This window comes from Carlito syrichta, unplaced genomic scaffold (genome assembly GCF_000164805.1).
Source record: "Carlito syrichta isolate Samal-C Ts95f unplaced genomic scaffold, Tarsius_syrichta-2.0.1 Scaffold316427, whole genome shotgun sequence".
Classification (NCBI taxonomy): domain Eukaryota; kingdom Metazoa; phylum Chordata; class Mammalia; order Primates; family Tarsiidae; genus Carlito; species Carlito syrichta.
The window spans coordinates 642,406-660,665 of NW_007260523.1; the positions used below are offsets into that span (position 1 = coordinate 642,406).

General features: G+C 38.9%; 1 protein-coding gene across 4 annotated transcripts in view; it reads left to right on the top strand.

The window, feature by feature from the left end:
• NPL (N-acetylneuraminate pyruvate lyase) overlaps positions 1-17,459 on the top strand; it is a 35,106-nt gene extending 17,647 nt beyond the window's left edge. The window contains exons 5-11 of one of the 4 annotated variants that reach the window (XM_008074410.2): positions 1,362-1,437; positions 2,984-3,076; positions 5,321-5,469; positions 5,594-5,640; positions 8,591-8,675; positions 11,759-11,798; positions 16,679-17,459. In XM_008074410.2, the coding sequence (XP_008072601.1) occupies positions 1,362-1,437; positions 2,984-3,076; positions 5,321-5,469; positions 5,594-5,640; positions 8,591-8,675; positions 11,759-11,798; positions 16,679-16,728 (540 nt within the window). In that variant the 3' untranslated portion in view covers positions 16,729-17,459. Of the gene's footprint in view, positions 1-1,361; positions 1,438-2,983; positions 3,077-5,320; positions 5,470-5,593; positions 5,641-8,590; positions 8,676-11,758; positions 11,799-15,152; positions 15,452-16,678 lie in introns of those variants that run through there. The other 3 variants (XM_008074409.2, XM_021707206.1, XM_008074411.2) reach the window with 3 other exon arrangements.
• Positions 17,460-18,260: the final 801 nt, after the last annotated feature.

Sequence of the window (18,260 nt, forward strand, 5' to 3'; positions counted from 1 at the left end):
TCCTGATTAAGCTTTGGGTTATATCCCATAGACAGGGTCTCACTCTGTCACCCAGGCTGGAGTGCAGTGGCACAATCAAAGCTCACTGCAGCCTCAAATTCCTGGCCTCAAGTTATCCTCCCACCTTGGCCTCTGGCATTAGGGATCGGTTTTATGGAAGACAATTTTTCCACAGACCGGGGAGGCAGGGATGGTTTCAGGATGATTCAAGCACATTACATTTATTGTGTACTTTATTTCTATTATTATTACATTGTAATATTCGTGAAATATATATTTGTATAGTAATGTAATAATTATATAATATAAATAATATATTATAAATAATAATACACAATTACACAATAATTATGCCATCAGATGCAGCTGTACAATTGAAGTACATCAACTCACTTGCCACTCACTGATAGGGTTTTAATATGAATCTGCAAGCAATTAATCCGTTATGGTCTCTGTGCAGTCAAACTTCACTGCTAATGTTAATCTGTATTTGTAGGCGTTCCCCAGCATTAGCATCACCGTCTCAGCTCCACTTCAGATCATCAGGCATGCACATTTCCCATTAGGGTTTGTGCTCCTATGAGAATCTAATGCTGGCCCTGATTTGACAGGAGGCAGAGCTCAGGCATTAATGCGAGCAATGAGGAGCAGCTGTAAATACAGATGAAGCTTTGCTCGCTGGTTCACCTGCCTCTCACCTCCTGCTGTGTGGCCTAGTTCCTAACAAGGGGTTGGGGACCCCTGAGTTAGAGGACCGTCACCATACACAACTGCTTTACAGTGGGGTAGGTTTGGCTACTCTTCTAGAAATAGATACATAATGTTATAAGGGCTCAGAGAAAGGAAATGTTAATTTTTTCCTGGAGGAATTAGAGAGAACACCAGGAGCATGATACAAAGTGTCTTCTGTGATGCATAAAATCAATCTTTTTTTCTCAGTCTTTCTCAACTGCATTCTCAATCTGTAATACTAATTTTAAAATATGACTGTCATATCATTGGACAGAGATGACAATAGTATCCAGTGGGATGAACAGAAGAGAAATTACAACAGCATGTGTCTCTAATAATAGTTATAACTTATCAAAATTAACTGCTTATGTCTCCTTAGCACATTTTTTGTACTCAAATAATATAAAGTATAAGATTAAGTACACAGCTCCCCTTCACTAGGGATCTCTACTTTGCAACCTGGGATTTTCCTGACAGTGACATTTATCATTAGATTTAACTAATTTTCCCACTCTGCAGTGCTGCATCAGTTGAAATATTTGCAGAACTTCTCACTGACCTAGTATCTAAGCTGTAGGTAACTGTAATAAATCACTTATTCCAGTATGGTCTTGTTTCTTCCTTCAAAGGCCCAACATGCAGCAGAAATAGGAGCTGATGGCATCGCTGTCATTGCACCTTTCTTTCTCAAGCCATGGACCAAAGGTAAGTTGTTAGATCTAAATGCACAGTGCTTCACATGGTCTACTTCTTCTTGGCTCCATTCAGAATATTTAATTTATGAAAGTAAAATCCTATAGACTTGAGGCTTGAAGTTTCAATGGCACAGTGTGGTTTTCTGAAATATTTGCTTTTCCTGGATCTATAAAAGAGACTGCATTAAAGCACATCAATTCTCTCACCAAGTCATCTGATTGAGTCATCCAAGAGATCCTGGTCAATCTGAAGGTGACTGTGTTTGGATCAGGTGTCCACTCCTGGTCCAGTCAATTGTGTAGGGTGTCAAAATCACATGGCAAAGCATGGGACTCTTTTTCTTTAAAGAGAAAAGTGTAAGTAATGGACATTTTGAGACTATTCAAGGTTGAGCAAGTGATGAATTTGAAGAGATTTCATGGAAATATTTGCTGTCTTTCCAAATATCAAAGTGTTGCTTTTCCCTTCTCCACTTTTTTCTCTGTGGAAACTATTAAGTGTACTGAGTCTTCTTCATCCTTTTGATTACCAAAAAAATACATCCATTTTGAAGGGATTAAAAACAGACAAGAAGTTATTTGCATCCATGATTAAATAAATCTGTAATAACATACAGTAGGTCAAAAACATCATGAAATATCACCTATTGTTGTGCACATAAATAAGTAAATTTAAATATTGCCAATTTGGGGATTTTAAATAAATATTTTCAAAGTTTTTTACATGTCCTTTACAAATTTATAAGTATTTTGTAAAAGTATTCATGTAAAAACTATTCATGTACAACGTATTTTCCAAAGGAAAAATAATAAATTATACATAATAATCCATCAGAAATATCTATTGCCATAGGCTGAATACATCATCACAGTATTCAGGTGAAGTACATAAAATTTTCTCACTATCCAGTGGCACCCATACCATAAGCAGTTCTGCTGGATTTATTTCTCCTCTGTAATAATGTTGCATTTGAAGTTCACATTGGATGATGCAGGAAATCCCACTTCCTCAGTAAACCTTAGTGCACTCTCTTCTGATGTATCTAAATTTCTCCCCAAAGAGAAAAGTATCAAACTCTAGTTGAATTTTTGTGAAATGTGTCACTACTCTTACAACTTTCCTCTTGAAGCAGATGTCACTTACCTTTTCATGGTAAAATCGTGTTGGTTACAACCTGTTTACTCTGGTCCTATAGTAGTCCCAGTTGATTACTTAGCCCTTCTGGGGTAAGAGGATGAGAGTTCTCCCTGATAAGCTCTAGTTAGTATGAGAGCGTTTTATTATTGTCTCTTAATATGCGGGAAGGTTTGCATCAAGTTTTTAATAGTAATTTAGTGAAGTAGGAAGATTGTCAGCTTATTTTGGAATTTCTATAGAAAGAAAAACAAAAGTTTGAAGGAAATGGGTTGCTAAACATCGCAGTAGCAACATCAGGGATGGTAAATTTTCAGCTTCCAAGAACAATGGTTGTGTTTCATCAGATGATTTGTTTTCACCAGGGAAAGTCATTGTTTTAAAATTGTTCATACCATGACTGCTCCTGCTGTTCTTTCAGATGTCCTGATTAATTTCCTAAAAGAGGTAGCTGCTGCTGCCCCTGCATTGCCATTTTATTACTACCACATTCCTGCCTTGACAGGGGTAAAGAGTAAGTACTGTTTCTTTTGATACTGCTTTCTTTGTTGTTGTTGTTGTTGTTGTTGTTTTTGAGTTGGAGTCTCACTCTGTCGCCCAGACTGGAGTGCAGTGGCCGCTCCTGGCCACCGCAGCCTCGACCTGCTGGGCTCCGGCGATCCTTCCGTCTCAGCCTTCCAAGTAGCTGGAACTACAGGCATGTGCTACCACGCCCAGCTAATTTTTTGATTTATTGTAGAGATGAGGGCTCACCAAGTTGCCCAGGCGGGTCTCGAACCCGCGGGCTCAGGTGATCCACTCATCTCGGCCTCCCAAGGTGCGGGATTACAGGCTAAGCCACCGGAAGTCTCACTCTCTCACCCAGGCTGGAGTGCTGGGCTCAGGCAATCCTTTCACCTCAGCTTTCCAAGTAGCTGGAACCACAGGCATGTGCCACCATGCCCGGCTAATTTTTCTTGATTTATTGTAGAGAGGTCTCGCCAAGTTGCCCAGGTTGGTCTTAAACCCCTAGGCTCAGGCAATCCTCTCGCCTCCACCTCCCAAAGTGCTGGGATTACAGGCATGAGCCACCGCACCTGGCCAATACTGCTTTCTTTCCAACTCTCTTATCATGCTCTATTTTGCTAAGAAACACCACTGTATACCACCCTAGCCCATGTCACAAAAGCACAACACCAGGCAGTTCCAGTTCTTTCTAAATGTCCCTCTGATATCCCAGCATCTATCAGTCATTTACACTACCTTATAATGGGAATTGTTCAGTATGAAAGAAGAGTTGGCCTCTGGGTACTTGTAGCACACACCTGTGTTTCCATCACACATGCCCTGACTTCTTATATGAGAAGACACGAGACTGTAAGCCCCACTAAGATAGGACTGTCTACCTTGTACCTATTGTAGTCTTAGTTCCTATAGCATAGAAAGGCACTCTGATCTCTTCTTTTATTCTAGCTTTTTTATTATTACTATATTTCTCCAGTGAGAAGATTTTTAAGAATTAGATGAAATTTCTTACGAGATTATTTTTTAATCCCATTCTTTCTTAAATTTCATAAAAGAAAAAACAGGCTGTGCTTTATGAACATTGAGGAAAAAAAAATGTTTTTCCTACTCTCTACTCTTATGCTCACCACTCAACATAAAGCATTTCACCTCTGATCACCAAAATGTGTGTGGGCGTTTCTCCCCACCAACAACCAATTCTCCATCAGAGATTAACTGGATGTCTTATAATTCAATTCAATTCTGACACTGTCTACCTAGAGTTAGCATCAGATCCCACAGGTTAAGGGCTCAGTCCCACAATACTGCCCTCATTTCATTGCCAGTCTCAAATGTCAGGTTGAGACCAACCGACTATAAATCAGGATATTCACAGCCTCCTCCTTGCATTCAATTAATTTGCTAAAGCAGCTCACAAAGCTCAAGGAAACACTTTACTTACTATTGCCTGTTTATTACCAAGGATATTACAAAGAATGTAGGTAAATAATCAGATGAAGTGATGTATAGTGTAAGGTATGTGAGAAGAGTCATGGAGATTTCATGCCCTCTCTGGATGAGCTACCCTCCAGGTACCCTCATGTATTCAGCAACCCAGAAGCTCTTTGAACACTTTCCTTTTGGATTTTTATGAGGGCTTCATTATGTAAGCATGATAGGTGACAAAGTTGACCATTGGTGATCAGCTTAACCTTCAGCTTCCTCCTCTGCCCAAAAGTCTGCCCAAAGGCATGACTGAAAGTTCCAAACCTCTAATCACGTGGTTGGTTTCCCTGGTAACTAACCCCCTGAGGTGGTATCTAAGAGACCCAGCCATCAGTCAACTCTATAGCTTACAAAAAGACACTTATCATGTTGGAGATTCCAAGGGATTTAGAAGCTCTGTGTCAGATGCTCCTATCGCTTAGGAAATTACCAAGGTCAAAGACCAGATATTAGAATGAAATACTTTCCAAGCAACCCTATCTATGAGGGATTTAGGAGATCTGTCTTGGGAACCAGAGGCTGAGACCAAATATATTCACAATATCACAAATATCCATCTACTGTCTTCAAGGAATGGAAGGTTTAGGATAATTTGACAAGTACATCAGAGCTACTAGGCAAGGGCAAGTGATTATGCCCAGTCTGCAGTCAGTTCCAGCTGACAACCCAAGGCAGCTCAGTACAGATGTGAGGGGTTGTATGAGATATTACTTGATGTTTCCTGGAGAAATTCCTGCAAGATTAATGAGGCACTTACTGTTTTGAGCAGTTCGTGCTGAGGAGTTGTTGAATGGGATTCAGGATAAGATCCCCACCTTCCAAGGGCTGAAATTCAGTGACACAGATCTCTTAGACTTCGGGCAGTGTGTTGATCAGAATCGTCAGCAACAGTTTGCTTTCCTTTTTGGGGTGGATGAGGTAAGTCACCTAGCATATCGCAGTAAGTCAGTTTCCTTCCAATACAAGTTGTGTAGCTGTTTATATAATAGCGTCTCTTCTCTTTTTCATAAAAGTGAATACTCTTTGTCTGTTTCCCAATTAGCAACTGTTGAGTGCTCTAGTGATGGGAGCAACTGGAGCAGTGGGCAGGTAAGTGTGACTCATTTTTCCCAATGATTATAAATGTCAAGTTCCTCCGTAAAGGCATTCATCACTGGACTAGCTACCCTTCTTGCATGTGCATCTTTTCTAATAGAAGTTACCTCTATTTCCCATATTCTTCCAGTGAAAGGGAATTAATAGGTCTTAACAGTTTGTTAGAAACTCAGTCATTTTGGAAAACCAAATACCACATGTTCTCACGTGTAAGTGGGAGCTAAACACTGGCTATACGCAGACATAAAGATGGAAACAACAGATGCTGGGGACTCCTAAAGAGGGGAAAGGGTGGAGGGAGAGGACCAAGGTTGAAAAACTAACCTACTGGATACTATACTTACGGTTTGGGTGATGGGTTCAATAGAAACCCAAACCTTACTATCACACAGTATACCCATGTGACAAACCTGCAATGTACCCCCTGAATCTAAAATTAAAGAAAAAGAAACTCAGCCACCATTGTTCAGAAGTATCCGTTGCAGTTAGAGGTGAGACCATGAGCACATGAGCTGATAGTATACACAGGGGCTGTAACCTAGCAGGCTCTGACCATTAGCGCTGTAGACCTGGGGACCAGTGTCTCAAGGACTGACTCACCCTGTCTGTCAGAAGTTATTTGGCTACAAACAACAGAAACCCATTCAAAGTAGCTTATGAAAAAAAGGATAAGTTATTATAAAACAGTAGGAAATTACATAGAATCCAAGAGGAGGATGTGTAGCCAGGCCTCAGAGAGGTGAAAGCAGGAAATACAAAGTTCTCAATAGCCGAGGCGGGTCATCCTCCATCTGTCATCTTCCAGAGACTCTAACCTCTGTGTCTCTTTACACGTCTCCTTATTTCTTTTCTCTTTCTTTAGATGGGCCTTTGCTGCTTCAGCATGTACATGGCTAATCATGGCTGTTCAACATGACATCTCAGGATACAGTTACATTGCACTGCCTAGGCGGGTGTCCATTTCAGGTCCAATCAACTGTGGCCAGAAAACCAGAATTATATGGCCCAATGCCTATTTAGTAAAAGGCAAGCAATTCAATTAGCATGTCCACTGCACATATTAATTTAATTCATTAGAATATGCTTGCAAGCAGATTAATTGAAATATTTACATTATTTTAAGGTACATTTCCTCACTGTAAGAAAAGTATCAGGGAAGCAGAGTAACATTCATAACATGTCTTAGTGAGCATGGCTTTGATGAAGAGTGGTTGAGTTGGATAATCTTAGTGGCTTGTTCACCAAGCCAGGGTGACCTGTGACAGCTGTTGTAACTATAAGAACATTTCTACTAAGGAAACCTGAATACTGGATTTGCTGACCTCAAAACCTTTTTGTCTTTGGAAATTCTTTCTTTTTTGACTCCTGTTTTTTTGGCCTCCATGGTAGGCATTTTAATTCTGTCAACATAATCTATAAGCAAGGTACTTTTGGTTAGACATCATTCCTTCTTAGTTGTAATCACCTCTCAGTCTCTAACTCAGGATACATCTAAGACCACTGGGATTCAAATCTTAGTTTTCTGGAGCTCCTCAGACATGATTCTTTCTTATTTTATTACCTGAAGATAGCATGAGCTTCACATTACTGGAATCCTTTGCTGTTGACCCAGGGTCTATATGTACAAGGTCCAACAATACTTCTATTCTTGGTACATTAAGATAAATCCATTTTCTGATACTGACTTACTGTGTGAGAAACCATTTGACTTTTAAAAAATTGGGGAAATATCTTTATTATGAATTTCTATAGCCTTTTACCTTACTGACTCCTCTGATAATTCTGTAATTAGTCTAAGATATTTGTCTTTGTAGGTAGAGTTAGAGTTTTGTTTTTTTTTTAAGTCCACAAGAACATTTTATCAGATCAACATTTATTTTCACCTTCATTTTTGTTGAATTGTCATCGAAGCTGACATGAAGTGATGGAAAGTTTTTGTGGCAACTCTGCAGCCCTCTTTGAGCAAAACAGAAAGCAAGCCTACCTTGCAGGGATTTGAGAGGATTAGACATGATTTATGTCAAGCACCTGTAATATAATAGGCACTTAATAAATGGTCCCTCATTTTATTATTATATAATTATTAATATTGCTATTTAGAAACTAGTCTCTAAGTAATCTATATAAATTGACCAGAAGGCTGGATGCAGTGGCTCACACCTATAATCACCTCACTTTGGGAGGTCCAGGCGGGAGAATCAATTGAGCCCAGGAGTTTGAGACCAGCTTGGACAACATAGGGAGACCCCCATCTCTACAAAGAAAGAAAAAAAGAAATTAAATTAGACAGGCATGGTGGCACATGCCTGTAGTCCCAGCTACTCAGGAGGATGCGGCAGGAGGAATGCTTGAGGCCAGGAGTTTGAGGCTGCTGTGAGGTATGATCACACCACTGTACTCCAGCCTGGGTGATAGAGTGAGACACTGTCTCTAAGATTGATGATAGGTAGGTAGGTGGATAGATAGACAGACAGATAAGGAATATAGGTAATTTGTTGGGATTTGCCCCTTTTATTGTGGTGCTCCATTCACTCAGGATTTCAGCATAAGGCTTTTAGGACTCAGTTCAGATGCTACATGTTATCTACAATTCTCATCAAGCATCGAACTTCGGCATGTGGCCTAGGGCAGGTATTGACCTCAATTACTCTCTACCAAATATACTTTAGTCTTTCACTTTCTTTTTTTCTAATTTTATCCTTTTTCCGTTTTTCTTCCTTTTTTCATCCCCTTCTGTGTTCTCTGCCTTCTCTGCAGCACTGCTTAGTATTACTGGGATGCTCAGAACTGAAGATAGCCTGGTCCCCCAGTAGATTAGGACCAAACACAGTCTTTCAGGAGACCTGGGTATATTTTTTCTCCTTTTAAATAGCAGAGGGGTTTGAAGATCTGGACTTTTCCTGTGGAGTTATTGAACCTGCAGTATTTGTTGTTGTCTTGCCAGTACCTATAACTACCTGGGAAAAAAGACAAACCAGATGCTGGAGGCCTTTGAACGAAAGGACTTCTCTTTAGCCCTGAACTATCAGGTAAATTTCTCCCTTCCTTCCCATAAGTCCCCACTTGAGGATTCTCTTTCTTTTCCCTCACCAGCATTCCTACCACACCTGCTGTCATTAGCTGCTCCTTTCTTTACCTTTCTTCTGTTTCTTACTTTTTCTTATTTAAAACCAAACCTGTCCCCATTGTCCATGTTCCCTACATGTCTAATCATGACAGGCCCCATATGGGAATGACTCCTCTCTTCCTCCTAGAAAGGATCTAATGTTTACTCTATCTTCAAAGAACTGTTGTGACTATAAAATAATGGTCATAGGTTTCTGGGAAAATGACCACATACTATCCCCTTGAGGATATCACACCTGAATCATCCGAGAACATGAGGAAGCTCTAAAGCTGGTAACCTAAAATGGGGAAGGTTTGATCTAAAGTCAGGACAGTTCAGTCCTGTTCAACCTGGAAATGTGCAGAGAACTGGAAAACCATCCTCCAGGCGAAACAAGAGTCTAGAGGTGATCCAAAAGAAGACACTGGCTTTGAGACCAGAAGAGAGAAGCAGCAAGATCTGACATGTTACAGGGAAGACTCCAGTGGAAATGGTGGCTGCTGTTCATGTTACTTGGAGGACAGCCTAGCTGTCCAGGAAAGAAGAGCCTCACTGAAGGGTAGCACCAGTCTCAGCAGCTAGTTCTAAAGTATAGATGGAATGGAGTGAAAGGAAACGAGGTAGGAATGAGAACAAGACTTCTGAGAGGTGCTGAGAGGCATGGGGATTTTCAGGCTAGTGTAAGTGGCTGAGGAGTATTCAAGAAAATAAGTGGGAATGGAAAGGCATACGTGAGATCAGAACAAGGGGTGAGTCCTAATAAAGTACAAATCTTGGATTTTGTTGAACAGGACAGGCAGAAGTACAAAGTATCATGGGGGTTAGAAAGAGTAACCTGCAACTCCAACCCAGAGAGAACACAAAGAAGCCATTTCCAGAAGGGATTAATTATTCCATACCCTTAGGCCTCCAAGTTGAGCCAGCATAAATCTACTTCTCCTTAAAGTTTACATAACTGACCTAATATTTACCTTTGTCCATCCCCAGACCAGGTGAAACTGAGAGCAGGAACAGGACAGGGATTTAGGAAGTCATATCAAGACTTTGGTTTAAATTAAGATAAGAGGTCTGAATTGTGCAGACTCTGCCATCTCCTTGCATTCATGGTTTGTCCCCCCTTAGCTTCCTAGAAAAATTGTTTCTGAAAACTCTAACTTGTTCTGAGCCGAACGGCAGAGAAATCCTAGATGGAGTAAACTGTGAAGCAGCTATAATGTTTACCCTTCCACTTGGTGGCTTCTCTTATTAGCTGATCCAGTTTTCATATTGGTTTTTTTTTTTTTCCTTTAGTCCTGTTCAAATAAATCATCCCATTAAAAAATGTTGGTAAGAAACTTCATTTACCACATTCTCTGATTCTTCTTAAGAAGGCAAGTGTGGGTAGGTCTTATTTACTCATTATTCATGTCAGGGGCTGAGTTCATTACATAATTTCAGTAAAGCTCGTCTCTGCCTTTAAGGAGCCTTCAGTCATGTGAAGAAGCAGACAAGTAAAAAGTTAGAGCTCAACTTATCTCGTTTACTTTCATGGACTTAAAATGCCATCTGTTACACTTACCTGGCATATGAACCAAGATATTCCTTACAACTTTGTTTATAATAGCAAAAGATGAAAACAGCCCAAATATCTATCCATAAGGCAGTAGTTAAATACATTATATTCAAGTTATACAATGAATTATACATAGCTCTTTAAAAGAATGAGATAGCTTTATGTATTCTGATCTGGAAAGATCTACATACTATGTTAAATGGAAGCAAGCAGGGAAGTATAAGATGTTAAATGTTTTTTCTTCTTTTTTCAGGTTAGTAAATGTAATGTGCTATAGTTTCTGTGGGAAGGAGAACATATACATATATGTTTATAAGGCTCTGGGTTTTAAAACTCTATTCTATATTGAATTTTGGTATACAGTCAATTAAAACAACATAATTACATGACACATTTTGATAACTACTTTCAACATAAAAGTAAAATGTTGAAAATGCGTCTTTTTAATGAGATGGATGGGACTCTTTTTTTTGTTTTTGTTTTTAACTAGTTTGTTCATGAATTAATGGATAAATAGCACTGAATGCCAGGATGGAGTTAAGGTTCAGCATCAATACTATTTCTTTTTTGTGTTTTTTAAAGGAATAAATGCTACAAAACCATGTTCATATAAATTAGGAGAATGAAAGAAATATTATTATAGCTGCATCACTCAATTATTTGAACATTTTTTGAGTCATATGCCAAAATCACCCAGTGCCTGATCATTTAATGATTTTTCAGTTAAAACCTGTTTCAAAATGTTGAAAGCAAAGAACTGAAAGCCCTCTAATTTTCAAGAGGATTTGTTTTCCATTAAATAGAGGAATCACTGTCACTCTCTTTATCAATTATCAATTTTCATTCGCTCCTTTTTTTTGGTGCCCCAGAATTATCTCAAGGCTGTGATATAGGAGGTATGCATTTATTTTTTCAAAAGCCAGAAAAGAGGGATTCTGAAAGGGGAAATAGAAAAGGACAGACTGCACTTCCATTATGTGTTCATTCTTATACTCACCAATTTTAGGAACCAGCACTTACAGATGTTGAGTATCAACTTATAGTAGTTGATTCCCATAAATCTTAACCTTGGCCAAGTGCCCCATGAGGCATCTCAGAAGGTACCCCAGAGCTATGTGTACCCCAATTTGAAAACCACTGCGCTAGCTGATAAATTTACCTATGTAACCAAGAGGGATATGGGGTGCATTTCCCATCTTCACTTACTTATACAATTCTATCACTGAAACTTTTTTACTGCATGGGCCCATTCTGTAAAGCCCACATGTCTAAAAAGTTCTTACTTTATCCTGGATGGACCCCAGCCATCTTCAATTTCCTATTTTTCTCCTCTTGAACAGAGCTTCAGAAAACAAAAGTGTGCGGACTTTTGAGGTTTCTGTAATTTGACTTCTAAATTCTTTATTTTCCACAGCTCAGTAATTCCAACTATAGATTTGTTTGTTCCTTTCTAGTTTTGTATCCAGAGATTTATCAACTTTGTGGTCAAACTAGGTAAGTGCCTCATCTGTTTTCTGCTTTGTCTGTCACTGACGAGTGTAAAGGAAGTGGAAGGTCATCCCTTTTTTTGAGGGCTCAACAAGACCACATTTTAATAATCCGTTGCAAACAGAGTGCTGTTTCCATTATTAACCTGCAGGACCAACTTTGTAAAACTATGAAGTAAACCTAGCTTGAAGGTCTGCGGTGGCTCACGCCTATAATCCCAGCACTTTGGGAGGCTGAGGTAAGAGGATTGCCTGAGCCAACGGGTTCGAGACCAGCCTGGGCAACTTGGTAAGATCTCGTCTCTATAATAAATTTTAAAAAAGAAGGTCTTTGGCGGCCCTCTACAGACCAGTCTTCTCCATTTTAGCACATACACACCACATTTTCTATTTTTTCTTTCCTAAACTGTCAGCATTCCCTCTCTTTACTTGCCTCTATTCATTGAAATTTTACTACTGCATTGTGGCTGATTTCAGCCTAAGTGCCTAGAGGAAGGCAGTCTAAATATAGATCTGAATGACTGACAGCTCTCTCAGGAGTATTTACAATTTAAGAAAGAGTTTATTAACACAAGTAACTTTAAATGGATGGAGGTTTGGCTAATATGACAAAGTAAAACTGAGGGGAAATAAAATGATTTTTGAGAAGAGGAACTTCTGATTTCATGGCAAATGCCACCATCCACTCTTTTTCTCCGCAAGATTACCCCTGGGCCAATTGAACTTGGGTCAGTGCAGGGAAAATTTTAAGTTTGTTCTTGCCAGACCTCCCACTCCCTGTCAGAGCCCTCCTGCCTCATCATGGCAACTCCTCCCTCTCCCCTATCACCTACTATGTGTTAAGCCCCCCATTCTCTCAACCAGCGATCAGACAATGTTTCCATTTGCTTTTCCACATTCACGATTTTTGTCCTATTTGTGTGCCACCAGTGCTATGCAGTAGCTATTATTGTTCCCTTGTCCTAAGCAATACTTTACACAAAATTGTGGGTTTCTTGTGATAATTACATATTCCTAAAGTAAATTGAAATAAATATTGAACTATTAAAATTTTAGAAGAACTGAAAGTTTGCCGTGTACAGCATTCCCCTTTTACTCACGGGGGATACATTCCAAGACCCCCCTCAGTAGATGCCTAAAACCTGGGCTAGTACTGAGCCCTTTATATACTATGTTTTTCCTATACATATATACCTATGGTAAAGTTTAATTTATAAAGTAGGCACAGTAAGAGAGTAGCAGCAATAATATAATAAAATAGAACAATCGTAACAACATACTGCAATAAAAGTTATATGAATATGTTGTTTCTCTCTCTCTCTCATCTCTATTTCTCTATCTCAAAATATTTTTTGGACTCATTAACTATAGGAAACTGAAACCACGGAAAGTCAAACTGCAGATAAAGAGAGACTACTGTATATTTAATCATGCTAGTATTTTCCTTTCCATTGCTCAGTTGTTATTGTAATCAAGTTAATTTAGCAAAAGAAAGTTACCTCTTATGTTGAATCCAAAAGTAATAGCCAGATAAGTAAACAAATCACAGACATTTTTAGAAGATGGGGGTTGGGGATTGTGATCGATAATTATTAGTTATGCTTTGCATGTATTCATAGTGCACTTGGTTTTTCATCTGTTTCTTCAATCTGAGGGCTTTGTCTTCAGTTTGAAAAAATTTTCTGCTACTATCTGCAAATATTGTCTTGACTACATTCAATCAAGTATCTTATTCTGAAAGTCTATTAGATATATTTTGGATCTTCCCAAATCTGTATCTGAATGTTTAAAAATATTTAGCATATCTTTCTGTGCTGTATTCTAGATTATTTCCTTAGATCTACCTTCAAAATCACTAATTCTTTCTTTAGCTATGTTTCCAACTATATAATTTCCCTGAATATATATTTTATTTTCAGTATTTCTTTTTGGCTAATCTTTAATCTACCTAATATTTATTCATGTGCCCTTCTCTTAGCTTAAGCTTTCTATTCCTTCTTTTTATCTCTGTGAAGTATCTTACAGAATTTTCTACCATCTGTTCTCAGGATGTGAATTTTGTGAATTTACTGGCTCTTGTGCTGCTTCTTTTCCTCACGTACTTTGTAATTTTTTTGCTCTAAGCTTATCTTCAGAGATTGTTATTTTCTGGGTAATCCATTGTACCCTGGATTGTGAGGTACCCTGTCAAGTTGGTTTACATTTGCTTCTGATAGAACACTTTAGTTTCAATAGTTCTAACCAGTCTTTAGTTAATTTCTTAGTCTGTTACCTATACCAAGTGCATAATGGAAATTTGGATCCAGCATTCACTGTGGCCCAGTTTGAGATTTCTTTCATGGGGTCTTTTTCTATCCATAGCCCTAGCAGAATTCACGCTTCCTTGTCTCTCTATTCCCAAGCCAGTGGGCTGGAATTTTTTCCTATTGCTTTTCATGGAAGGCTGGCTACCAGTTTTATACAGGGAGTTTAGTACCAGTGTTTCATCATGAACAGACCCAAGGCTCATCTTCCACTACCGTGCCAGCTTTATAACACCAACATGAAAAATAGCAACATTGATCCTTAACTCACTTTAAGTAGTGCATTTTGCAGGGATTTCTTAAATGAGCTTGAACTAAATTCTGTCCTAGCAATGAAATCATACATCATTTGATCAACAACAGTACATTCCCCAATCAGATTAGTCTCAAGAGGCATTTCACCTTAGCTCCTCCTCACTTCCCCCTGCTTTGCCCTCTTTATTTCTGACACCTTGGGTTCCTCTTTCTTATTTATTTTTATATTTATTTTTATTTTTGAGACAAGGTCTCACTCTGTCACCCAAGTGAAGTACAGTAGCACACTCACAGTTCAGCGTAGCTTCAACCTCCTGGGCTCAAGCCATCCTCCTGTCTCAACCTCCAAAGTAGCTGGGACTACAGGAATGCACCACCATGCCTGGCTAATTTTTAAATTTTTTGTAGAGATGAAGTCTCACTATGTTGCAAAGGCTGGTCTGAAACTCCTGGGCTCACATAATCCTCCCTCCTCAGCTTTCCAAAGTGCTGGGGTTACAGGCATGAACCACCATGCCCAACCTGGTTCTTCCTTCTTGAGTTTAAGATTGACTCTGAGTCTTTGTTTTGTTTTACAATTCGTTGGTTTGGTAAAATTGTCCAGCATTTCTGTGTGTTTAAAGGAGGAAGAGGGATTTCCTATGTTATATGTTCATATTGACTAGAAATGTTCCCATTTTTTATTTTCACCTTATCCTGTTGTAGTAATCACTGTTAGCATATGATCTCTTCTTTGGGATGCTTGTGGAGAAGTGTGGAGAAGTATCAGTTACATTTCCTAATTTTTCTTTTTTCTTGTTCAGGTTTTGGAGTGTCACAGACCAAAGCCATCATGACTTTGGTCTCTGGGATTCCAATGGGTCCACCCCGGCTTCCACTGCAGAAAGCCTCCAGGGAGTTTACTGAGAATGCTGAAGCTAAACTGAAGAGCCTGGATTTCCTTTCTTTCACTGGCTTAAAGGATGGAAACTTGGAAGCCTGTAGCTAGTGCCCCTTCATCAAATCAGGGTGTGTCCATTAAGACAATTCCACCCTAAACAGTGAATTCTTTTCTCAGGGAATTTCAGATGAACTAACCTCTCTCCTAGCAAATAAAATCTCACATCAATCAATGTGTATTTAAGTACCTACTCTGAGCCCAGACAAAAACTCTAGGAGTCATGAGGTCTAAGTTATTCATTTCACAAAATTTTTTTAGAGAAATTTCTGTTTACAGTAAGTCACCTATATAACGAACCTTCAAGTTGTGACCTTTCAAAGATGGAAACATGTACTGGCATGTCCAGTCACATAAGTTAGTTCACATGTCTGGCGTACATTGTCATGTACATGCATCCTCTACAAGTGGTTGTGCTTTTGTATACTTTACAGTACTGTATAGAGTACAGTAGTACAGTATCTTTATTTTAAGCCCAGGGTGTCCAGAAGCAAGTATAAACGCAGCAGTGATGTAGCTTGTACTGGATAGCCAATAGTGTTAGTTGTGTACCTAGGCTAACTTGGTTGGACTTATGAACAAATTGGACTTTCGAAAACACTCTCAGAACAGAACTCATTCATATGTAGGGAACTTACTATATATGGATAACATGGAGTCAAGAGGAAAATGATAATTAATTCCATCTGCTTTTTGGATTAATTGTCTTCCCATTATCTGGATTTCTAGTTCTTAATTCTATTTTAAAGTTTCTAATTGTATTTTATTTTATTTTGTGTTGGAATCTCACTCTGTTGTCCAGGCTGGAGTGCAGTGACACACTCATGGCCACCATAGCCTTACCCTGCTGAGTTTAGGCAATCCTTCTGTCTCAGTCTTCCAAGCAGCTGGAACTACAAGCACATACCATAGAGCCTGGTTAATGTTTCTGATTTATTGTAGAGATGAGGTCTCGCCAAATTGCCCAGGCTAGTCTTGAACCCCTGGGATCAGGAGATCCTCTCACTTCCACCTCTCAAAGTGCTGGTATTACAGGTGTGAGCCACTGTACCCAGCCAAAGCTTTTTAATTTTAAACTACTTCAATTTAATAAATATTCATTTGGAATTAGGAAAACTCTGAGCTACTACATTTAGGCAGGCACTTTAATACCAAATTACATCATGACTCAACTATATGCAACTACTAACACAGCAGCTCATTTGGCTACTCAGCCTAACTCTAGAATAGATACTTTCAGATTAATTTCAGTGTCACGGTGTTCCCCCAAAACACTAAGTCCAGTGAAGTTTTGCTTCAGTTCTTATAACTAAAGGACACCTTAGGGTGGTTTTCTTAACAAAGGAAAGGCCTTTTTAAAGATGAATTTAGTCTCCACTTCTTGCTATACAGAGAACTTTTCAGAGCTCAAAGTTTCAAAGAGCCAAGGGCTGTTGCTCTGAGCACCACAAACTTCCCCTCCCTCCACTGAGAAGACAGTCTCCCCCACAGCACCCTGAATTATTGGAACCAAAGGCCAATTCCCCTTCTGCAGTGAGCCCAGGGGCTAGTGTTATTTCCCTGTCACACTTTCATGCAGCTACTTTTCTTTAGTGATAGAATATTTGAGGACCCAGGGAACTCATAGCTTTCTCTGCACACTTCCTTTCCTCTTTTCTTTCTGTGTAATATATCACCAGCTGTTTAATCTCCCTTCCAGCAAGCCATAGTATATGCTTTCTAATATCAAAGTGTACAGATAGTCAGCCCTTAGTGATTTTAAATCTGACTATCCAGTCTATTAATTCCCAAAGCTTTTGTTTTTGTTTTATCTCTAATTGTTTGGACCATTGGCAGAGGAAAAGTATTTGAAATTGATGTCAGTTTTACTTCTTATTTTTTACCTCTTTGCATTAAAAAAACTTTTTTAAAACAAAAATTTGAAATTATCAGTGAACTTTAATTATCTTTGCTAACCCTCTCTTTAATTGGTCAACTAGTTAAAAGTTATTATATTTATATCTCCTCATCCCTCTTTTTGCTTTAGTAGCTGTTAATTTCCCGAAAGAAGAAAAGTGAGGTTTTTGTTAGTCTTTGACTCTGAGGATGTAATACTCCTACTTAATGAGACCAAAGTCAAATTTAATTTTCAAATTAATCTTGGGTATACACTAAGCAAATAACTATTTTTCTATTTTTGCTCTTGTAAGGTCAGTGCTTGGAGGATTTCTGAGATGGCTAATGAGATCTTGTGAACATAAAGAGAAATATGATGATTTAAAAATGTCCAGGTCTGAGTTTAGCTCTCTGTATTTTAACAGCTTAGAAATGAATATTATATAGCAGTAGGCTATTAATATTGCCTTTAACAAGTCAAATTTTGGAATATTATGAACTTACGGTTTTCTCTGAAATCTATCTATAAATTATTTTTCATGTTAAAGCTAAAGTAATAGCATATGAAATATTTCATTCAACATAACACTACTAGCTGATTTTTTAACCTCTTTGTTTCAAGATAGAATTCTGAGTTCAGTCCACTGGAGATGGTTGGAGGGACAAAGTGATTTTAGGAACTGGTTTTACTTAGGATCTCTTTTGAGTTTATTCAAAGATACAGGAAAATGCCATGGGGGTGAGGTGGGGATGACAGGGGTGGATAGGAGTAATGCATACACTTTCCTAGAAAGACTGTTTTCCACATCTTGCGATTTTCTCTTTGTGATCATCTGAGAGCACAGAAAATCCCTGCTCTTAAGAAGGTGATGTCTAAAAGAATGCTGGGCTGAGGGGCTTTCTAGAGTGACTGCCACCCAAGCCCAGGTACCCACTTGAGCTAACCTAGGCTTTTCGTACAGGGAAATGGAGTGGGATATACAAACCCATAAAATCAAGCAGTGCAAACAACACATCTGACCCATTTAACCATTCCCTTAGCACATGCTGACTCAACCCCCAATCTCCATCAGTGAAAGTAAGAAGGAAACTTGGAACC